Source organism: Marmota marmota, unplaced genomic scaffold, assembly GCF_001458135.2.
Source record: "Marmota marmota marmota unplaced genomic scaffold, marMar, whole genome shotgun sequence".
Taxonomy (NCBI): domain Eukaryota; kingdom Metazoa; phylum Chordata; class Mammalia; order Rodentia; family Sciuridae; genus Marmota; species Marmota marmota.
The window spans coordinates 24,625,290-24,641,935 of record NW_026000082.1 but is presented as its reverse complement, the minus strand read 5'-3'; the positions used below and the strand labels follow the sequence as shown (position 1 = coordinate 24,641,935).

Genomic DNA, 16,646 nt, shown 5'->3' with positions numbered 1-16,646 from the left:
CTATATGATTGACTTGAAAAGATGAGCTGGGCGAGTCAATTCCTCTTTCTGGGGAATTTGGAATTGAAAAAAGGAACTCAGGAATGATTGAGGATGCTGTGAAATATAGTTGGTTCCCAAGAGACTCAGATGAGCCTCAGCAAGCTGTAAGTATATGTAAAGTTAGAGGGATGGGGGTAGAAAGTCTCTATGAGCAGAGTGAACCAACCAGCAGATAAAGTTGGGAAAACATATGCAGAGGGCAGCAGAAATGCTTAGAGTTAGCCACCGCCTCTGGTCCTGACAATTTCCCAAGTCCCAGAGGAGGACCGGCTAGGTGCCCATCCCCAAATTTCCAAGGGATTCTCCACATTGCTTCAACCAAAGAAGAAAGTTGGTGGCCACTGGTGTTGTTTTACCAAGCCACCTTTCCAAGCTTCCTCTAATAATGAGACTTGCCTCCAGACAAGGAGTTACATGTGCCAAAGACTTGACCATTGTTTGCCTGCACACAGTGACTGATCCAGGGATGACCATGTGACCCCTTTTGGGCCTTCATATATGGATGTTGGGAGATTTGGCTCTTTTTTCCCTCTGGGGTTATTAATTTGGGATATGAGCTGTACACTCATCTTTTCCTGTGGCAGGTGAAAGAACATAAAAAAAGCCCATCTGGAAGGACAGTGAGGTCACAGAGATTGAGAAAAGCAGAAGCAGGAAATAAGAAAGGGTGTAATACAGAGTTTCTGGATCCAGCAGGGCCAGAACTTCCCAATTACATGAGTCAACAAGTCTCTTTTTGCATAAACTTGTTTATGTTGGATTTTGTTCACTTGTAACCAAAAGACCTAACTAATCCACTCCTCTTTACTCATGCTGACCTGAATAAGGCTCTGTTCCTTGCCATCAAGGATCCTGCCCCAATTCATGGTTCAGTCCCTTTAAGAATTTTCCTAGACCCTTGGAAGGGTTATAGAAGTTGGTCCTCAACTGTTCTTGCCACTTTTCTGGGGATCTGACCATCCTATCTGGCTTGCCTCTCACTCCCTGATAGCTGGCTGAGTACAGGGATTCCCTGGCTCTGTATCTCTGGACTTCAATCAGTACTTTCCCTCTGGGGAGGGAATAAGTTGTGAACAGACCCCTTTGAGCACCCCTGCCCCTGAACTGCTCCCCTGGGCACCCCTGCCCAGCTTGCCTGGTCTTGTTGGCTAGAATTGAGGAAGACTCCTGGGCAGATGCTGCCTCTTCCATGAAACCATCTCTGCCCTTTGCTTTTACCTATCCTCATACCACCATTGGGCAAGACTCTTCCTCCTCTAAAGCTCAGAGCTCAGGGTTTGCTACCTCTCTTTCACATTCTGAACTGGGTTTATTCCTATGGCTAAGAAAGCACAATAAGCAGTGGCCTTGATGTCAGGAGGTCCAAGTTGAAGTCCCAGATTCCTTGTTTTGTTTTTTAAAATGAAGGCTTGAATGTGCTTGGCTCAGCTCACAGAGAACCACATGGGAAGGTTTGTGGATTATGATGGACTGTGTACACGAGGGGCCATTGTTGGGAGGTAGGAGGGCTTCACAGGAGGACATCCTTAAGGCTGAGGAATGGGTGGCCCAGAGAGAGGAGATGATGTGTACTTGCACAGAGGCCTAAGAGACTTCCCCTATCCCCCTTAGGAGAATGGGGGAGGACAGTTCGGGGTGGCTTAAGTGCAGGGAACAGGAGAGGGAAATGAGACAAAGAACAAGTCTTCTGAGATCAGCTGGTGGCAAACCACACAGGACCTTGAGGGACATTAATGTGGGTATCCTACATGGCCAGATGTGTGTTTTAAGAAGATTATTCTGGTTTCTCAGTGGCAGCTAGATGATGCAGAGGGCAAGACAGAAAGTAGCAAGGCAAGACTGGTGGGTAAGAAACTATGAGGGATTCGGGGAGAAGGTAACTCAGGACATTTATACCCCAATGCTGGCAGGGGATAGCACTTCCCATCCCCCCAGCATGGTTTCAGCTGGAAATAACAGTCCCAAGTTCTCAGACTTCTGAGTCACCTCTTCAGGTTCATGGATACCCCGAGGCCAGGTCACCCTCCTTCCTCTGTCCTAATTGCTTCCTGCCAAGGGAGCTCCCCCTCCAAGTGTCCTTGAAGAAACCCTTGTAAAAGCAATTGAGCATAGAAGAAGGAAACAGGTACCTCCAGCTGCCACTGCCCCCAATTCCCTTCAGAGACTAGTGCCTCTCTGACTGTTGGGGTGTGCTGAGAGGGGAGCTTGACTGCCAACCCCCACCCTACTCCCACCATACCTGGGCTAGCTTAGGGAGGGTCTCAGGACTGTGATTAATGGAGAAGCTTTGCACTACACAGCAGGGCAGGTGGGGGTTCAGCTTAGCTTCATTTGCTGTGCTGCATGCCTTGTCATGACAGGGCCGTATTTGTGAAAAGGGGTATTTTTTCTAATCAGCCCATCACTGCCTGGCTGCATACTCATGGGGCTGTTTCCTCTCTGAGAGGGTCCCTTTTCTTAATATGGACCAATTGTCACCCTGGCTCTGAGCCTTTCTTTCTTCCCACTATCCACTCATTTCTGCTCTTATGATGCCTTCTACTGGACAGAGAGAGAAACCAATTCCTGGTATGGGCTACCTTTGGCTTCCTTCTGGGGAGCTGTTCTGCTCACAGGTCCCACACATCAGTGTCCAGTCTGATCTCAGAAGACACCTGACTTATGGGATCCCCTAAAAGCTGAGCTGAACCAAGCAGATTCTTTGGATTGAACAGACACACAAGGGATTTATCAGTAATATCAGGTAAGTCCTGACACGGAGTTGATATCCGTTTGTGAAGAGAATTCAAGGAAGTCTGAAGAGAAGCCTCTGAAAAGAGCAAGATGCAAACATTGCCCAGGGGGCAAGAGCCCCAGAACCCAGAGCTGAGGAGGGAGAGGCCCAGTTGCCAGTTTCCGTTCTCTTGAGGCTCAACCATTCTTGATTTTCCATCTTTAGGGTTGCTTGTCATCATCTCTCCTCTTTCTTTGAAACAGCTCAAGTGGGTTCCTGTGCCAGAATGACTGATCAGAGTTCCTGCCAGAATGACTTTGATCCCAGTCACATTCCTGATGGCCCCACCGTGAACTCCTGTGGGCCCCTCTCTCCCTTCCCCTTCACCCCAGCCCTAGCCCAGGGTAGGGAAGAGCAGGAGTTCTCTGCACAGTCACGCCTTTTATTCATTATCAGTGGGAAAAAGACACACCACACAGCACAGGGTCGACCAGTGGGGACAGTCACTGAGGGTGCAGCCAGAAGCAACACTCTATAGACAGGGGTTACACTGGGAGCTCATGGTGAGCTGGGGTCCCCTCTCTGCCACACAGCCCCTCTATTCCCCAGTCCTCCTCACTGCCGCTGCTTAGCAGACCGTGAGCCTGGCCAGTGTCCACCAAGCACAGAGGGCCATACACCCAGTGAGGCCATACCCTGCCTACATCCTGGCAAAGGCAAAAAGGAAACCCTGAAAATATCAGAAAGAAAATTCCATATGTTTTGAAGACTTTTAAATTTAGGATTTGAATTATGTCATTTTTCAAGAGCGATGAATGAAATATGCAAGAAATGTATTCTTGCCTCAATGGTGATCTCTAAAGTCAACACAAAGCCTCACCCAGGGTGTATCTTAAGGAAATATTTGTTGCTTTAATAAATTTTTGTGTAAAAATATTTACAGTGTCAGCTTACTACCCTGCCTAGGAATACCAGCTTCTCCCTTTCTCTTTCCTTTCTCCTTCCACCCTACCCTACCTTTTCTCTCTCTCTGCAACAGGATGAATTTTCACCTCTAGGGACTCTGCCATTGTCAAGAAAAGATTCAGTGCCTTTGCTTTTAAACTTACTTTTTCTTAACTTTTGATTTAAAGGTAAGTTAAATAATCCTAACTATGCTCTAAGGACTGGGATGGTCATCTAAAGTAGCCCATGCTGATGATCTTAAAGATAAGAAATAAGGTGCTTATTGATTAGCCTAAAAGGATGAATGAATAAGGACAGAAAATGTGAGAAGAAAGATTCTGGAAACTTGTAATTCACAAAGTTGCTATAAGACATCGAATTGCAAAGGATAGTTTGGCTATATTAATGTTTTAACTGTCTGTATGATTTTTAAATTTTTTTTTAGTGGTCAATGGACCTTTATTTTTATTTATTTGTATGCAGTGCTGAGAATCAAACCCAGTGCCTCACACACGCTAGGCAAGTGTTCTACCACTGAGCTACAGCCCCAGCCCCTGTCTGTATACTTTTGTGTCTGTGCAAGTCAGATATAAATCTCTGCTAACTTTGTGCTTAGTGGCAAGTCCCTCTAAAGCTGAGGCAGCAATAGGATACCTGCTTCTGTTCTTAAGGCGGGGCCAGTGCTCTACCACATGGGCTCCTGGGTACACAGTCCTTGAGATACCTAGAAGAGTGTGGGAGCAAGGTCTGGCCTGCCCATGGCTCCTCCCATCAGCAAGATGGAGGTGCCAGTTTCTGGCCTGGCATTATGTTCACTCTGTTGGGCTATCTGAAAACCCTTGGCCTGACCAGCAAATATCACCCATGGGTATGCATCCAGAAAACTGGAATGATCAAATCTGCTCTCATGGGTAGGACTTGCCCACCAGCTTGGTGGGTGGGGAACAGTTCTCTCAGGGAAGAAGACAATGTAAGATGCTTCCAGGGTTCTAGGTCAGAGGCATCCCAGGATAGCATTGGTCCATTAGCAGAACTGCCCAGTAACAGAAAACAAGATTCTTGAAAATATAGGGACTTCAAACTTCTGTTTCTTTTTGGAAGACCACACCCTTAGAAACTTCTTATCAGGAAGCTTATAAAGGACAAAAGCCAACTTGGCTTGCTCCAGAGTCAACCTCCACACAAATCAGATACAGGAATAAGCAGGGAAGAGAAGAGTCTCTTTGCTCTTAGAGAGCCGTGGGTTCAAGTTTTGACACTGTGTAACCTCCTGACTGTGCTCTTGCACAAGAGACTCCCTTTCACTAAACCTCAGCTTCTAAGTCTGAAGAAAGGGAATGAAAATTCATTCTTCATAATCTCCATAGATTATGAAGATAAAATGAGACGGGTTTGTTGAAAAGCCTTTAAAAGCCATGGAATTCCGTGTGATTTTGAGTTAGGTTAGATTCAACATTTTGGTGAGAAAGAATTTCACTTAGCAAAAAGCCTTCCACCAGAGATTCAGGTCCCAGCTGAGCCAGGCTGTTAAGCATTCTGTATCTGGCTTGCTGACTGACAGCACAAGGTACACCTATTCAGCTCCTGAGAACAATGGAACATCCCTGGAGGCATTGCAGGATAAGTACCTCCTAGTTACTGCTTAACAATGTGAATTCCCTAGCCTCATCTTTCGGCTTGGTGGTCGGCAGGATAGAAAGAGAGTGGCAACCCAGTGGTCCTGTTACTTCAAAGGGCCACATAAAGAAAGATCCAACAGAGCTTGGGATTACTGAAACTCTTGTATCCCCAAGAGTTTCCACCTGTAGAGAGGAAGGACAGGTGAGTGCTCAGAAGTGAGAGGCGAACTGCATCTATTTCCTGTAGATGCAAACTCTGCCATCACGCGCGCTGGCACTGCAATCATTCCCTACTCCCACCCTAGGCTGGCAGCACCTGAATACTAGACTGTTTTCACCAGCAGTTCAAGAGGAAGTCAACTGTCACTGCACATCAAAGATAATTTCTGATCACAAGTACAGGAGAAAGTAAAATGAACGACTTGATGAAGAAGCAAGAAGAATTTTTCTTGCTGTCAAAGCATGCAGCTGTATATCTCACGGATTCAAAATCAGAAAGCAAAGCCTGTGTGCTTGAGAAGGGGTGAATTTACCTGGCAGATCTAGGATTGAGAGTTAGAAAAAAACCTTTCAAATGGAGCATGCCCAGCACACCTTTAGGCATTTGGTCCACAAATGCAGCCTGGAAGCCTAAACAGTGGCCAGGTGGTCACTTCTCCTTCTGCATAGAAGGCAGTGAAAGAACAAGGCCATCTCTGAAACTAAACCAAATTCAGAAACAAGCCTCCATGATGTGGGATGCACACTTGTCTCACTCTTGGCACACCTATCATTTCTCTCTCTGAAGCCAGAACCCAACCAGAGTCAGTGGGCAACAAAGAGTTACTTGTTCACTTGTTCAATCAAATAAAAAAAAAAGTTCATTTAAAAAGAAGCAGTGGAAGCAGCAAAAACTGCTGATGGTGACAGCTCAGGACTCGGCCTGACAAAGAAAAGGGTTGTCTGTTAAGTCTGGTGGTATTTTCCCCTTTTATCTCAACTTTTTTCCCCCTGAAAATTAGCATTATCTATAATCATTTAATCATTTTATAAGAAACCAAGTAATATAGAGTATCTTTAATATCCTAACCTAATAAAATGACTTTAGCTCTTTTAAAGGGTACTAAAAAAATAAGTATTACATAAATTTTCATTTTCCTTAAAACTTCCACTCACATGGCTCCTAAACATCTAAGTGCTTTTCATTTCAGCCTTCTGCAGCTTTGGATGGAGCTAGTTAGAAGATGCAACAGCTCCTCTCAAGCTAGCCGGCATTCCTGTACCTCTCCTCAGATATGTCTGACACTCCTGTTTGAGACCCTGACCACTGAAGGATGCCCCATTGCCAGCTAGGAGCTTTCAGAGGGTACAGACTGTGTCTTGTAAACTACCATATTCTTAGCACCTAAAGGTGCATGGCACTGAACAAATGTTCAATAAACATCAGGGGAAGAAAGGACTGGGGCCAGAGGGGTCAGGTAGAGTTGAGTGGGTAGGGTAGAGACTACCTTTAAGGAATCTGGGTCCTTCGGAAAGGACAGATCCAATCTGACCCTTTGACTGGGGCCTGTGGGACCCACATTTTATAAAGCATAAGCCCAGAAACAATAAGATTTCAAAGAGTACCCCAGCACCCCTCCTTAACCAAGCCTCATGGGGCAAAGCCAACTCCCCTGTGCCCAACTGATGTTGGTTCTGGGCCAAGGCTAGGGGTGAGGCTAGATAACAATACACCCGAGGACCTGTTTCTTTTGGGGGGTAAGGTGATCCTTCAAGGAACCTGACTGGGGAAGAAGGGCTTGGGCAGAGGAGTGAGTGGGCCAGAAAGTGAGGCTGGAGTATCCCTTTCCCTGGGGAAGGGCCAGCCAGAGAGGTCACCAGGTTGGGAGATGGCATGCCCCTCTTGGCCAGGGGTCCTGCCCCCTCACCAGCCTCTACTTCTGCATGTCACACTGCAGCAGCAACACAATGGATGGGTCGCTTTTGGCTGCCTCCTTGAACTCCTCCAGTGTAATATGGTCGTCCTTATCCTGGTCCATCTTCTTGAAAATCTTGTCCACGCGCTGCTGGGGTGTGAGCCCATCCTGGTTCATGCGCATCATGATCACGGTGCCCACCATCTTATAGATAGCCTGGCGGAGCAAAGAGGGAGGTGTGAACACCCACAGAGGGAGGGAGGGCCGAGAGTAAATAAAAGGCATTTGCAGAAAGGGAGGGAGAATACCGGGAGGGAGCGAGGATACTGGGAGGTGATATATGGTCATTAAGATACCTCAAATTGGGGCTGGGGTTGTGGCTCAAGTGGTAGTGCGCTCGCCTAGCACACGTGAGGCACTGGGTTCAGTCCTCAGCACCACATAAAAATAAAGGTATTGTGTCCACCTAAAACTAAAATAAATAAATAAGTATTTTTTAAAAAGACACCTCAAGGGCTGGAGATGTGGCTCAAGCAGTAACTTGCTTGCCTGGCATGCGTGGAGCACTGGGTTCGATCCTCAGCACTACATAAAAATAAAATAAAGATGTTGTGTCCACCGAAAACTAAAAAAAATAAATATTAAAAAAATTCTCGGGCTGGGGATGTGGCTCAAGTGGTAGCGCGCTCGCCTGGCATGCGTGCGGCCCGGGTTCGATCCTCAGCACCACATACAAACAAAGATGTTGTGTCCGCCGATAACTAAAAAATAAATATTAAAAAATTCTCTCTCTCTATCTCTCTCTGTCTCTCTCTCAAAAAAAATTTCTCTCTCTCTCTCTCAAAAAAAAAACCAAAAAAACCAACAAAAAAAACCTTAAATCAAGCATGTCTCAAACCCAGCTCTTCACCCCTCTGCCTGTTCTTCCTCAGCGTTCCCTATCTCCGTAAGTGGCAACTTCACTCCACCAGCTGTTAGAGCAAAAACTTTGATGCCATTCTTGATTCCCCTCCTTCTCACACCCCATGGACACACCCTTCAGCAAACCTTGTGGGCCTCTAATTTTGCAGTAGATCCCATATCCATCCATCCGTTTCCTTCCACTTTCCCAGCTCCTTGATGATTGCAGCCTACACCAGCTTTTGACTACTGTGAAAAGCTCTTACGTGGTCTCCCTGCTTCTGCTGTCCCCTGCCTGTCATGGTCTATCCTCCACACCCACCTGACAGGATGAGTTACTCCTGGCTCCCTATCAGACCACTTTCCTATCACTCTCCACTCCACTCCTCTCCAAGGATTCAGCCTCCTGCTCCTCCTTGAGCCTTGCAAACACCATCTCACCTACATTTATTTTCCTTCTGCTCCCTTGCCTTATTCAAGTTGCTGCTCACTTTTCACCTGATGTAAAATCACTTTTCCTCCATTGTTGTCTCCCCTTACTTTGATTATTCCCTTCACAGCACTTGCTGCCGGACCAACACAAGTTTATTGATATATTTCTCTAAGTTCTCTAGAGGACTTAGTTCTCTAGAAGGAATCTCCCATGAACAGTGCCCTGCTGCTGGTGATACTCAATATTTATTTGTTTAAAGAATAAATGAGTTAAGAATTTAGGCTCTGAGCAGCCTTTATGGCACACACCGGTAATCCCAGAGACTCAGAAGGCTGAGGCAGGAGGATCTCAAGCTCAAAGCCAGCCTCAGTAATTTAAGAAATTTAGCAAGACCCTGTCTCAAAAAATAAAAAGGTCTGGGGATGTGGCTCAGGGGTTAAGCATCCCTGGATTCAATCCTTGGTACAATCAATCAATCAATAGCATTAATTAGGCTCTGGAGCCAGGTACTCTGGATTTGAATCAGGAACTGCTACTTGCTTCGTTTTCCTCCTCTGTAAAACGGAGATTCTGACAACATCTACCCCATCAAGACCCGATCCTGAGAAGCAGGTATGAGCGAACTGGGAACCCAGCAGCGAGGCCTAAGGGAGGATGGCAGGAGAAGCCTAGGGACACTGAGTCAGGGACGCCCACCGGGCCCGCCCGGCCTAGCCCTTCCCAGCGCACCTCGATGATCTCCAGCATCTCCAGGCGCGTGATGCGCCCGTCGCCGTCCAGGTCGTACATCTCAAAGGCCCAGTTGAGCTTTTGCTCAAAGCTGCCGCGGGAGGTGACCGACAGGGCGCAGATGAACTCCCGGAAGTCAATGGTGCCATCGCCATTCTTGTCGAAGGTGCGGAAGGCGTGCTGAGCAAATTTGGAGGCGTCGCCGTAGGGGAAGAACTGTGGAGCCAGTGGGAGGGGTTGGGGCGCAGCGGCAGCCTCGCCACCACCTCCCCACCCCCCAACCGCCTCCACCCTCCTGGGGCGCCCTATCCTCCTCCAGCCACTGGGTACCCGGACACCGCGCCCCGCCCCACCTTGATGTAGAGCTGCTGGAACTCCTCCAGGTTGAGGATGCCGCTGGGGCAGTCCTTCAGGAAGCCCTTGTACCACTGCTTCAGCTCCTGCTCGCTGAACTCCGTGTTCTGAACCAGGTCCTCCAGCACCTCTGGGGCCAGCTTGCTGTTGGTCTTCCCCATGGCGGGGCCTGGGGACAGAGGGCTCCCTCAACTTAGTCCAGAGCAAGAGTCTCGCCTCGGGAGTGGTCCCCAAGTCCCCTTCAACACCTTTCTGCACCCCATTCCCTCCCACAAAGATCTGACCTTTCCATGGCCAGGATCTCTCCTTTCACACAGGTCCCCTCCTCTGGCTACCCAGCTCAGCAAGCCCCACCTGGGCACAGCAGGCTGTTCTTCACCCACCCCTCCTACAGGAAGCCACCCTCCCTTCCTCCCCACCCCCACAGTGATCTCTTCTCCCCCTACATGGAAGGGTTTTTTCCCTTTGGGACACTTCCCCATAACAGGACCTCCTTTCTCCCCATAACATCCTGCATCCCAGAGTAGGCCTTCCTCATAGGGGGTCCATAGGCTTCCCGTTCACAGCTGGCCGTCCTGCCGCAAGCCACAATTTTCATCCTCTCCTCTTCCACTTTCTACAGCTCCCCACACCTGTAGCATAAAGCCCCAACTCCTCTCCCTCCTATTCAGAGCTTTCTGCACTCAGTCCCCTCCCTCCTTGGCAGGCTGCTGTCCTACCAGGGACCTGAGGCAGGTTCCTAGTGTGACCCCCTGGCTCTGTCTCACAAGTTCTTTCTCAAGGCCTTCCTGGGCCACCCTAGCAGGAAGCTTCTCTTCCTCTTTCCTGTGTACAAATAGAAAATCTTAGCCTGGAGCATTGATGACCCTGATTACATCAATTTTCATTAACCCATTCATTCCCATAGCACTTTTTGAGGCTGACTATGTGTGCTAGGCCTTGTGCTAGGGAGGGAGATAAACACAATACAAGCCTTCAATAACTCATAATTGGGTTAATTGGGTAGAAGACTGGGGCTTTCAACCCATGTCAAGGAATTTGACTTTACCTATAGGAAACAGAACCTGGGGCTTTAAAACCAAGGACTTTGAAACTAACAACACTTAAAAGATGTTTCAATATGCCACGTGCTGAGGATCTAGAAAGAAGGGATGCATTTTGGAATTTTTCTTTGGCTATAGTATGCAAAATAACTTAGGATGGGGGTAGGTAGAGCAGGGAGGGGCCTGCCACACAGTTTAGGTGACATAATTATGCTAGGGCAGGCGCTGTGGAGACATGTGGATGAATCAGGAGATGTCAGAAGGGGACATTGGCAGGGCTTGGTGACTGGTTGGATGGAGGAGTAAGAAGGGCACAGAAAGCATTAAGGCAAATGCTCACATTTGGGACTGAATAGATGGAGGTGTTTTGTTGAGAAGCAGGCTTGGGGAGGATCAAATCCATCCCACACTGGGATGGGAGCCCCTCTAGTGACCTGTACAAGGGAAAGCATTTGTAGAGGGTAGCCAGGCCCTGAAGTGTGGGTGGGCACTCCTATCTGACTCCCATGGGAGAAATGTCCCTCAGAACCTGGGTTTCCCAGGACACAGTCTGGGAGGTTGGGTCTTGGGATGTAGCTCCATGGTAGAGCACTTGTGTAGCATGTGTGAGGCACTGGGTTCAATCTGCGGCACTGCATAAAAAATAAATCAACAAATAAAATTATGGTACTATGCCCATATACAACTAAGAAAATTAAAAAAAAAAAAAAAAAACCAAACAAACCTGGGAGGTGATTTTGACCTGCTTAGAGTCTCTCTGGAGGGAAGCCAGGCTGTCAGCCACCTGATCTGAGTTTGGTATGTTCCCCCCCAACCTCCTTTGCTGTGTAACCTTAAGCTAGTTACAGGATATCTCTGGGCCCCAGGTTCCCCAGCTGGGCCATGAGGAAGATCAGGGAGCAATAAAAGTGGCAACATCCTTCCCCACCTACCACCCCCAGAGAATGAGGAGTCCTATGCAGTAAAAAGCCGGGGTGAGAGAGGGGGGTGAGGCACACCATCTTCAGGAACCTGGGTCTATGAGGTCCTAAAGAGCTGCATTGGGGCCAGAGACAAGGGTGCTTCTGGGACACTCATGGGCAAAAGGAGGCAGAGTCCATACTTAGCTGCCCCCTCCCCAGTCCAAAGATTCTGTAGTCTCAGGGTATTAGCAAGGAAGCTGGAGAACCCAGAGACAGAGGTGTCTGATGGGGGAGGCACAGCTTTTCTCCATTGTCTCCTGTGGCATGTGTCTGAGTGTCTGCGTGAGGGGCTGAGTAGGTACGTGGGAGGATGTCATTGTATCAGGCTGCAGATCTGTCAGAACACACATGTCTCTGTGTGTGTCCTGGTGCCTGTGTGGCCCTCACCTGCTGCCCTCTTTCTCCTCCCTGCCTTGCGCTATATTTCCCACAGTTCTGTCTCCTCTTTGCCTCTACTGGGTCCCAGACCCAATGAGGACCAGGATTCTTCCTTTATTTCTGCTCCTCTCCTTTGCTCTTCTTGGTCAGAAGATGAAAGCTGGCGATCATCCTTTAAGCTCATCCCCTTATTTTAGTGAAAACTGAAATCAAGTGAGAGGGAAAAACTGGCTCAGGGTTACCCAGCAGGTCAGCGCCCAAGCTGAATCCTTGCCACCTGCCTGTACCATCCTCCATACATCATGGCTAATCGTGCTCAGCTCAGACTTTCTCCACCCCTACCTGGCTTCTGGAAAAATCCACTCTGATCTTCCTTTTGCCTCAGTGAGACCATCTTGCCTGAACTCCAGGCCATAGTCTCTGATACTCAGGAAATATCCACACTAGAGTTGATTCCCCCAGCATTTCTGAGTCAATCTGTCTATAGCCAAACTCACCCTGGACTTGGGACTATTTATCCTCTCAATTGAATCTGTTCTCTCTCCTCATTCCTGGGGTTGGCAGAGGTGGGGGGACCATGACCTGTAAAACTATTTCAGTTTTTCCCTCTTTCTTTTCAAACCCAGATCAAATTTGCCATCAAGTCCTCTTCCTTCCTTCCTTTCTCCCTCCCCACCCCTTTCTGTGTTGGGAGTTGAACCCAGGGACTCCTGTGAACCATGTAAGGACTGAGGTTCATCTACAACCTTCTTTAATTTTTATTTTGAGAAAGGCTCTTGCTAAATTGCCCAGGTTGGCCTCAAACTTGCAATCCTACTGACTCAGCCTCACAAGTAATTAGGATTGCAGGCATGCACCACTGCACCTGGCTCTGTGGTTTATTCTTATTATTATTGGTACTGGGGATTGAACCTAAGTGTGATTAACCACTGAGCCACATCCCCAGGCTTATTACTTTTATTTTCAGACAGGATCTTGCTAAGTTGCTTAGGGTTTCGCTAAGTTCCAGAGGCTGGCTTTGTACTTGCAATTCTCTTGCCTCAGGCTGGTTTCTTTCTTTGAAACACTCCTGAAACATTCACTATCCATGTCCAGGGGCAGAAATCCAGATGGTGTTCCACATGCCAAGCCAGGCCCATGCCCAAGGGGTTCACCTGCCTCACAGGAAGTGCCTTCCCTCTGATTCTTCTGTTCTGAGGAAGTACACCCAGCCCCTGAGTTACAATAAGGGCAGAGGCAGCCATGTTCGTTGGCCCTTTGAAACTCCAGAATCTTCTAAAATCTGGTTTCAGGATGCTCACCTATCTCACCTTACCTCCCATTGCTCCCCTCACTGCCACATACTCTCAAGCCAGACTTCTCACAGATAGAATAGACCTCACCTATTTGTTTGGCTAATTTCCTTTCCTCCACCATCCTTTTTCTCTTCTGGGCTGACACAAAGCTACAGTCAGCCTTCAGGGCCCAATTCCTGATGATTATCCTTTTCCAGCCTGGACAGTGGGTAGGCAGCAGCACAGGCTCAGCACTCTGGGTACCAAAAGACTGTGCGCCCTATGACTCTGTAGCAGAGACCTCACCTGGTGCTCAAGGATTCCAGGGGAGGCCTTTCCTGAGCCAGGAAAAGTTCCCCAGGACTTTTGCTCAATGGTAAGGAGCTTATCCCTACACAGTAGGACCCAGACCACTTTTGAAAAGCTTGGTTACTGAGAAAAGTGCTCTTCCCATTGTTCCTGAATCTGCCCTCTTGTACCTCTCCCCCGCAGTTCTCTGTCCGATATGCATATATGTAGCACCCTGCAGAGGCTTGGAGGCACTGCCCAGGACTCAGCCATGTTCAATGAACATCTCTTAGTAGATTATGTGAGAAGAGCAGAGCCCCTTTCTTCCTTGTAACTATGTCACACTGTCTTTTTTTGGGGGGAGGGGTGCTGGGGATCAAATCCAGGGCCTTGTGCATGCACGGCAAGCACTCTACCAACTGAGCTATATTCCCAGCCCCAATACATTGTCTTGTTTACCTGTGCTTTTTCTATGGTACCCACTTTAGAGACAATGGAACCCAGAGCCAGGGAAAGGAAGGGTTCATCCAAGGTCAACTAGAGCCCATCAGCAGCAAAGCAAAGGCCAGAACCTAGCTTGGGGCATATTCTGTTGGAGCCATGGCCTCTGGAGAGCTGTGCTCCAGCTGAGAAGCTGGCACTGCCCCCAAACACAAAACTGTTGCTCCTCTGTGCTTAGAGGTTTCTTCTAGAGGGCTCAGGGTTATGGGCTTCGAGTGGAGAGGTGGCAGTGAGGGTGGGAGGGACTGAAGGAGGCAATAATCCCACACCCTCGCCCAGCTTCAGAGAAGCTGGTGCTGAGGCGGTTGCTATGGTGACAACAGCTCCCTGGTCAGGAAATTTTCTCTTTGCTCTCCTCCCTTTGCTCTTCTTCAAGCAGCAGCAATAACAGCTGCAGCCAGGTCTTCTCCCTCTCCTTCTTCATGAGAGGCAGGGTGTGAAAAATAAAGGGTGAGCTCTATTGGTCACCTCCTATTTGGAGCTGTCCAAATCAGGGTGGACTAGTAGTCTAGGAGAGACTCCCTAAGAGAAGGGGCCTGGAGGAGGTGGCCTGTATCTAGGCCTGGGTAAGAAGTAATGTCCCTTCAGCGAGGACTGAAGTTGTCCAGGCCTCCTTTGTGAAATATCCTTATGGTTCAGAGCCCTATTTTCCCATAATCAGCCATAGAACCAAAATGTGTCAGTGCTGGAAGGCTATTCAAGATCATCTATCCTGTGCCTGCCACCTTACCATTCTACCAAAGATCAGAGAGTAAAGTGACTTGACCAGGGTCAAATAACCACTGAGGCAAAGGCAAGATTTGCACCTAGCTCTTCTGCCTTCCAGGTTCAAGCCACCTTAGGGAAAGGAATGACACAGTGCACATGGAATTTTGGCATGGTCCCTGATGAATGGCAGGAAGACAAGAGAGGGAGCAACAAGGCTTAGGAAGGCTAGAGAGATACAGATTAGATATTTGAGAGGTGGAATGAGAGGACTTGGTTCTTTGGTTGTGAGGGGTGAGAGGAGGAGGAAGTATGGAAGCTGAAGCCTTGGCAGCCAGTGACAGGGTAAGGATAGTCTACTGTGGGGTGGCATCCCTGGTTCATCCTCCATCCAGAAAAAAGAGACCAAATATGGGGACTTCTGCCTAGTACTGGGGACCACTGGAGGTGGGCTGCTGAGAGAATGTCTGGGTGGGAGGGTGCTTCTTCTCTCCTTCAGGTATGCTGGGAGCTGTCAGCTTGAGGGATGGGAAGTGGTGACAATGTAAGCAGGGAGTGGGCGCCCTGTGGAGGTGGGCTGTCTTTGGGGACAGAGCCCATGGTGTGAAGGGCGATGAGTTGCCGGAGGAGCTGGTGGGGACTCTCTGGAGGTGGGAGGTTGCCATGGGGCTAGGCAGACTAGCCATCTCCAAAGGCAACAGGAGGGTGACTGGTGCCTCTAGCACCACCACCACCACACCCCCACGCCCCCAGGTAGGTGTATGTGTGAGCCTGTGAGCCCTGGGAGCCAGAGCAATGGATGTTCTTACCTGAGCTGGGGGTAACGAGGCGGCTTCCTTCCTTGCACCAGAGGACTGCGTCTGAGGTGGAGATCCCCTGCCCCCGGTCCTCCAGATGCTACTACTTATGGAGGACCCAGGATCGGGAGAAGAATTAGGGGACAGAAGAACAGGTTGCAGAGGAAGAGTGGAGGGGGAGGGGTCTAGGGCCTCCGCCCAGCGGGGTTGCTCAGAGGGCCCGGCCCCACCCGCGTTACCTGAGGCCGCTCGCCGGGTCTCCGGATCGCTCTGAGCCTCGGCGGGCCGCGGAGGCTAGGCTGGCTCGCGGGCGGGCAGCTGGGCTTCCCAAGGTCCACGCCGGAGCCGCCTCCCAGCTCTTGTATCACTATGTGCCCCTGGAAGGCGACACGATTTGCATAAGCCCCGCCCCACCCCGGGCAACTTGGACGTCGATTGGCTCTGCGGGGCCGAGTGGCAGGCGGGGTTTCAGGTGGGGATGGGGTGGACAGTGAGGCCCAGCCACAGAAGCGCGCCCCGCCCGCCAGCGCTGACCTTCTCGGAGTCTCCAGGATGCCGGAGGACTGTACCCCTATCTTTACCCCTTCCCTGAGGCTCAGACCCCGGGTCACAGTCTGGGGTGAAAACTACTGACAATTGAAGTGGATTCACAAAAACAACCGCACCGTTGCTATGGAAACGAGAGAACCACAGCCGAATCTCTAAGCCCTCTCTTCCTGGGCCCCAGCGGGGGTGGGGGTGGAAGAGGGGATGACTCACAAGATGAGACCCCCCCCCATATCCCACCCGAAACTGGAGAGAGAAAACGAGCAGTGCCGAGTGACAGGTGGGGGAGAGAAGAGATGGGATGGTCAGCAGCTCATGCCTTTGCATCACCCGCCCCCCATAACCCACTCTCCTCCCTCGGTGAAACAGAGAGGAGGGTAGGTGTACGCACAGAGCGCAGTATGGATGGTGAATATTCAACCTCTACCTGTCCCCAAGCTAGACTACCTTGGCAGCTCTTAATTCCATCCCTTCTCAGACAAGCTCTATCCTTATTTCTGGAAGACCCCCAAAAGGCCTCTC

At 49.4% G+C, this 16,646-nt stretch overlaps 1 protein-coding gene across 4 annotated transcripts; it reads right to left on the bottom strand.

The window, feature by feature from the left end:
- Positions 1-3,176: 3,176 nt before the first annotated feature.
- On the bottom strand, positions 3,177-15,974 carry Hpcal4 (hippocalcin like 4). Of its 4 annotated transcripts, none has more exons than XM_048815685.1 (5): positions 15,818-15,964; positions 15,591-15,681; positions 9,630-9,799; positions 9,277-9,492; positions 3,177-7,430 (listed from the first exon to the last, which is right to left on the bottom strand). In XM_048815685.1, the coding sequence occupies exons 3-5, from the start codon at positions 9,789-9,791 to the stop codon at positions 7,233-7,235; spliced, it is 576 nt and encodes a 191-aa protein (XP_048671642.1). In that variant the 5' UTR covers positions 9,792-9,799; positions 15,591-15,681; positions 15,818-15,964; the 3' UTR covers positions 3,177-7,232. The 4 variants fall into 4 exon arrangements, with proteins under 4 accessions (XP_048671642.1, XP_048671643.1, XP_048671641.1 ...); XM_048815686.1 differs by having other exon boundaries at positions 15,591-15,684; positions 15,818-15,959; XM_048815684.1 differs by lacking the exon at positions 15,591-15,681 and having other exon boundaries at positions 15,818-15,974.
- Positions 15,975-16,646: the final 672 nt, after the last annotated feature.